General features: G+C 35.9%; 1 protein-coding gene across 1 annotated transcript; it reads left to right on the forward strand.

The window, feature by feature from the left end:
• Positions 1-2,497: 2,497 nt before the first annotated feature.
• Positions 2,498-3,274, forward strand: LOC145066965 (uncharacterized). Its single transcript, XM_079014200.1, has 2 exons — positions 2,498-2,762; positions 2,856-3,274. The coding sequence occupies exons 1-2, from the start codon at positions 2,498-2,500 to the stop codon at positions 3,272-3,274; spliced, it is 684 nt and encodes a 227-aa protein (XP_078870326.1).
• The last annotated feature ends 3,496 nt before the right edge of the window (positions 3,275-6,770 follow it).

Here is a 6,770-nt window from a genome sequence, read left to right on the forward strand (position 1 = left end):
TTCCACCTAGCTTGGCAACCCACCTTCATCCACCTCCTTGACCTTTGCATGTCCTTGAGTTATGACCTTTGTCTTTGCATTTTGCACATGTTACACTGACATATTTCTTTGTTAATTTTTGAACTCCATCAGGACCAACTTTACTACCTTCTTCTTGACTTACACCATGAGTACCACTCTGAATTTGACCCCCCACCCCCTTTTGACTCTAACTTAATTTTTCATCCTCACTTTTGTTCCTCTTATTCGTAGGCCTACCTGGTTGCTTATGATGTGGGGGAGGGATAAGTGTGGTTGGACACAAACTTTTAGGCCAAATTATTCTTCCTTTTATGGGCTCTACCTTATAGGAATATCCTTGGTCATTTCATAAAGGGTTGTAATGGCATGTTTAAAGGGGATGCCTATTAGCTCCCATCTCCTGCAAGTACATGTGTTGTTCCGAACATCTACAACATGTTGATCTTTCCATGCCCCAGTCAATTAGTATTTCTCACTCCATTCCACCTAACAATGTAATGTGATGCATGAGACTTGTTTACATCCAATATGGTTGTTGCAGTGGGTGTTAAAGGCCCATTTTCCTTGTTCATCACCTTCATAACATTACAAATTCTCTTCCTCAGGTATTGTCTAATATACTCCAAACAACCTATGATAGGCTTATCTCTTCTCTCTATTATCTTGCTGTTAGAATACCCCCATTGGTGCTCATGGACGAACGGATCACACTTTTTAATTAACAAACAAAAAAATTAAAGATATATTTGCAGCCTAGGCCACATGGACGACCCAATTTCACCAAAAGTTCACCAAAACCTTCTTTCCACGTGTTTAACAATGAAAGGGTAGTTGTATATATATTTTTTAGATTTTTAGATAAGAGTTATTATCCTTAAAAATCAAACATTATCTGAATAAAAAATTAAAGAAATTCTAAAATTCATGATTTTTTTTCTCTATAAATAGAGTATAACATTGATATAGTTCATATCTCATCTTAACTCTTCATTTCTAAACCTTTTTTATTTCTTTGATACCATGGATCCAAATTTCGTTTGAAATCTTGATGATTCTCAAGATTATCAAAACTTTCAAGGTTATTAAAGCTCTCAATTTTTCCCAGATCTTAATCAATTCCCTGTCACTGAAAATATTCAAAACTCACAAAATACCGGAAAAAACCCAAGAGGTGATAAAGGGGATGCTGATGAAGATATCGCTTTAATGTCAGCATATTGCATCGTTAGTGAAGATAAGTGTCGTGGAAAAAACCAAAAGAAAACATCAATATAGGCACAAGTGAAGGAGCTATATGATGCGAATCAAGCAGAAAACCCAGGAAAGCTTGGTAATAGGAACATAGCTTAAATGAAAGGTCGTTATAAACGACTTAATGAAAGTGCTGGAAAATGGGTTGGTGTTTATCGAGAAGCATACAGAAAAAGAAGAATTGAAATAAGTATGAAAAATGTTAAGAATGAAGCTCATAAGTTATATGAGAAAGTGGAAGCAAGTTCAATGACACAATTGTTTTTAATGAGGTTATGTGCAAGCATCGAAAATGGGATCTATAGCTAGATCATGATGCAACACGATCACGTCCTGAATACAAAGTGGATGATGAAGAAAATGGTAGTAACACAAAAAGATCAAGGTCTACTAAAGAAAATGACTATTGTGTCCAAACCAACACGAAGGGCCAAGTATTGGTGGTTCAACAATTAAACGTCCAACAGGTAGAGATGTAGCTAAAAGAAAAGAAAAAGGTAAGTCTTTTAATGAAGTTGTTGCAAAACTTCGTGCAATGAGGCTTAGTAGAGATGGTGAAGTAGAAGTAATGAAAAAAAAAAGACTCGAATTGGATCAACAAAGGGAGCAAAAAACGAATGAAAGTGAGCTAATAAAGATGAAAAGTATGCATTTTAACACACTCCTACAAAAGGAGCAATTGTCGCCTGAAGAAGAAAACATGAAACATTTTCTAATATCTAAGTTTTATGGAAACTAATTACAGTTTAGTGTATGTTTTATTTTCAGTATGCTTTTAAAGTATTTATAATATATTTTATTATGTATTTGTACCTCATGTTATTAATGTATTTGTAAGATATTTTATTATGTATTTGTATTTCATGCTTTTAATGTATTTGTAATATATATTATATGATTTTATTGAATGCAGAGTTGTCATTATCATCTTTATTGAATGCATGGTTGTCAATATCATCTTTCAGAGACACCACTCCTTTTCAGTATAATCTTATCATCTAGAAAATATTCCAATATCTTATGAATATAAGATTCTCTGATGTGTCATCTTTTTATTGGACCTTCGGATTTTATCTAGATAAACTGTTTTAACATTATCTTTATTTAACATTTAACAACAAAAAAAATCAATATTCTTCCTATATAAATAGAGTATAACCATTAAATACTTTCATATCTACCTTTAATTCTTCATTTCACTCTTCATTTCTAATATATTTGAAAAATGTCTCATAATGCAAACTCATCAGATGGTTCTAGTTCATTGAATGTGAATGAATATGATGAATGGGAAGCACAAGTTGTTCAACAGAATCGACAACTTGATGTTATCATGAGTGAGTTACTCATAGGGATACCAAATATGAGCGTAAGAGATCACCCAAGAGCAAGAAGGAGGTACTGTGATCGGGAACGTGAGCAGGGTGAAGCACGTTTGATGAAAGACTACTTTGTTGACAACCCAATGTATGGTGAAGAAAATTTTCGAGGTAGATTTTGAATGAGAAAACCACTATTTATCCGTATAGTGGAAGCTGATACAGCTAATAACCTATATTTTCAATAAAGATGTGATGCAACAGGCAGACAAGGTCTTTTACCATTACAAAAATGTATTGGAGCTATGCGGGTGTTGGCATATAGGACATCAGCAGATACACATGATGAATATTTGAGAATCAATAAGACTGTAACAAGGGATGCTCTTGTAAAGTTTGTGGAAGGTGTTATTTCATGCTTTCGTGAAGAGTACCTTAGACGCCCCAATCAAGATGATTTGGCACGACTGCTCCATGTTGGAGAAGAACATGGATTTCCAGGTATGGTATGCAGTATTGACTGCATGCACTGGGAATGGAAAAAATGTCCCACCACTTGGGCTGGACAATATGCAGGTAGAAGCAGTAAGACAACAATAATTTTCGAATTTGTTGAGTTGTATGACTTATGGATATGGCATGCATTCATCGAAACACCGGGTTCATGCAATGACATTAACTGATGGGTTTTATACAAAAGAACATCCTATATGCTCATGCAAACCCTAAAGCTTGGATCTAGATTTCTTTATTGTACATGCAATTCATCCAAGACTTAAGTGTTGGATATAGTGTCTAAGTCCATAACTATATTTGGTATGTACTTGACCCGACCCGGCATGGTCCATTTGGGTGGCACTTCACCCGAACAATTTATGGATAATATTTGAGAATAGTACAAGTTATGATTTATTAATATATTATAAGTTCTAATACATTAATATAAGATCATATTATTTAATTAGTAGTGATCTATAATTAATCTAGGATTAATTTAGAGATCAAAGATATTACTAATTAAATATGGGCTTCTATATTTATATAGTGTGGGCTAGTGCTTATTTGGAATGGGCTAGGCTAGCATGGGAAAAGTCCATGGATACTCCATGGAGCTTTAACCCATGGATCTCATGGAAATGAAGAGACATGGGTATTAGGGTTTACATGGAAGTAACCCTAATCCATCACACTATATAAAGGAGGCTTTGGTTCTTGAAATCAAGCTAGTGAACACTAGTTGACACTTGTTGAGGTGAGGGCCGATTTCAAGATAGTAGTGACTATTCTCTCAAAGTTCCAAGTTTGTGGTGATTTTTGATTTCCACTTGAGGCATCCACCCTATTGGTGCTAGGCTCTAAAACTCCAAGCAATCAACTACAACTTCAAGGTAAGTATTTCTACTAGCTTTATTTGATTCATGTTCCCCATGCCATGCTAGTTAGGATATGAACCTTGGAAAAATAATTATTTGCATGTATCTTAGACAAACATAGATCCAAGGTTTATTAGGGTTGCATGTACACTTAGGAAGTGTTAGAATGCTCAAAACCCAACAGTGGTATCAGAGCCTAGGCTTGTTTGTTTGATACTTGTTGCAATATTATGGAGAAAGTCGAAAAACTTGTTGTCTGACTGCTGGACTCGGCGAGTCCATGGGGGGACTCGTCGAGTTCACTTGTATCTTCAACCTACTCGGCGAGTAGGTTCATGCACTCGGCGAGTAGGGTCGACAGAGTCCAGATTTTCGACTTTAGTTGCTGGAAATGGATTAGAAACATTACCCTAAACTGTTTTGGTGCTTGAAAACTTGTTTTAGTTGGTGTAATGTCTTGCTAATTCATTTACAACAACTAGTTATCAAAATTACAAATTTTTAAATGTGATTTTGATTCATGAAAGTGTTCATATTCATGTCCTTGTTCTTATGATGTTTAGATGATCATAGGAATTATTTGTAACCTATGTGGTAGTTTAATTCTTGATCATAATGTGTTTTAATGGTATCCATAACTTGTCCTCAAGTTATGGAAAACTAAAAGTCACTTGAGTTAAAAACCATTAAAAGAACACAATAGTTAGAAAAATGAAGAGTCTTCATTTTATTACTCTAATAAACTCATAAGTTACAAGAAATGAAAAGTTTTGAAAGTTTACAAAACATGCCCTCAAGTTTTGGAACAAGTAAAGTTAAGTTAAACTTTAGTTCCAACCCTTAGAATTTTAAAAAGTTAAAATTCAACCCTTATACTTATATTATTATGATTTAATTATATATATATATATATATATATATATATATATATATATGTATAAGAACAAAGTCGTTTTACCGCTAGTACGCCTCATTCACGAAGTCGGTCTATAAGGTGGGTATAAGGTTGTTGCCTATAAAATGGCAACTTAATGGGTGTCCACTCTCACCCACCGCTTGCTTGACCGGTGGAGGGTCGTTAGCCGAACGGGTAAGACAAGGACTTACAAATTCTCATTAAAAGTATGATGAATATTATAAAGTAACTAAATGTTTTATTAAATTCCCAATCTTAGTTACTTTAGGAAAAATGTGAATAAGGTGCTAATCCATGAAATTACACTTTACACTTTGTTTAAGTCGTTGGTGGAGCGTGTGTGGTTAACCGGCACACTAACTTGGACTTAACAAGGTAGGTAAAGGGTGACTTAAGGTTTATTATAGTATCGATGGAGCGTGTGTGGTTTACCGGCACATTGATTGAGTGATAAACTTTAAGGGTACCAAGTGATTTGCATGGTTACTTCACACCTCGTTTTGTGATCCTCGGCATCCCAGTCATAAAACTTGGAGGGCACACTCGAGATTGAAACATGCCTTTGAAAAGTTCATTGAATCTCAAAGAATCTAGGAATTTCTAAGAACCAATCAAAAAACCTAATATCTAATATTTCAGTTTTCGTGGTGGAAATTGGTGAATCGTCATTCACCTACCTTTCAAATATGTTATAGCTTGGATTACGGCATACCTCTTCCAAGTTATAATATATTGTGATTGGATCCTAGCCTTAATATTACATTTGGGTGTTTTATTAAGGACTCTCCTAATATCTAAACTAATCTTGTCCATTTCTTTCAGATGTCTTCAAACAATGTTGCTTCTGGCTCTAACCCTAATAGCTCATTTACCCTTATGAACTTGTGTGGAAAAGTCACCTTTGATGGATCCAACTTCAATGAGTGGATCAGAAACATCAGGATGATTACTCACTACGAGGACAAAGAATATGTCCTTGACAAGGAGCTTAAGGAGATTGATGAGACCACTGCAACTCCTCAGGAGATCGCTGACTTTCAGGCACATAAAAGGGATGCTACGAAAGTGGCTTGCATCATGATGGCCACGATGACAACGGAACTCCAAAAGTCTTATGAGGATTTCTACCCTTATGAAATGCACCAAGATTTGATGGAAATATACCATCAAAGTGCACGACAAGAGAGGTATGAAATCATCTGCTCCATGATAACAACCATGATGAAGGACGGGGAATCCGTCACGAGCCACATGCAGAAAATGCAAAGGTATGTGGATCGTTTGCTGAAGCTTAATGTGAACTTCCCTGAGGACCTTGCAATAGATATCATTTTGCACTCCTTACCATCGTGCTATGATCAATTCCGCATGACATATCACATGAATAAGGAAGAGGTCACACTCAGCAAACTTCAGGGACTTCTCAAGACCGCAGAAACAGGTCTTAAGGGGAAGTTGGTTGTTAACACTCCTACTCCAAACTCTACTCCGGTTTTGGCAATCGGGAAAAGTCGAGGGAAGAAAAGAAAGAGATCTTCGAAGGGTACCAAGGGTCGGACCCTTGATGGCTCTTCTTCAAGTGGAACCAAGAAAGGTTTCATCACTCCTTCTTCTGACCCAAAAGAGGCTGAATGCTTCTATTGCCATGAAAAAGCTCATTGGAAGCGGAACTGCCCAAAGTACCAGCAGGATGTAAAGTATGGGAAAGTTAAACCCATCCATGCAAGTATTTACACTATCTTATCTAATAACTCACCCCATTCTAAATCTTTGGTCCTTGATACCGGTTGTGGTATTCATATTTGTTGTGACTTGCAGGGACTAAGAAGAAGTGAGAATGTGGAGCAAGGAAGAATAAACTTGATCATGGGGAATAGGAAAGCTTCACCT

This window comes from Lactuca serriola, chromosome 8 (assembly GCF_051521515.1).
Source record: "Lactuca serriola cultivar US96UC23 chromosome 8, Lser_US96UC23_V15, whole genome shotgun sequence".
In the NCBI taxonomy this organism is placed as follows: Eukaryota; Viridiplantae; Streptophyta; class Magnoliopsida; order Asterales; family Asteraceae; genus Lactuca; species Lactuca serriola.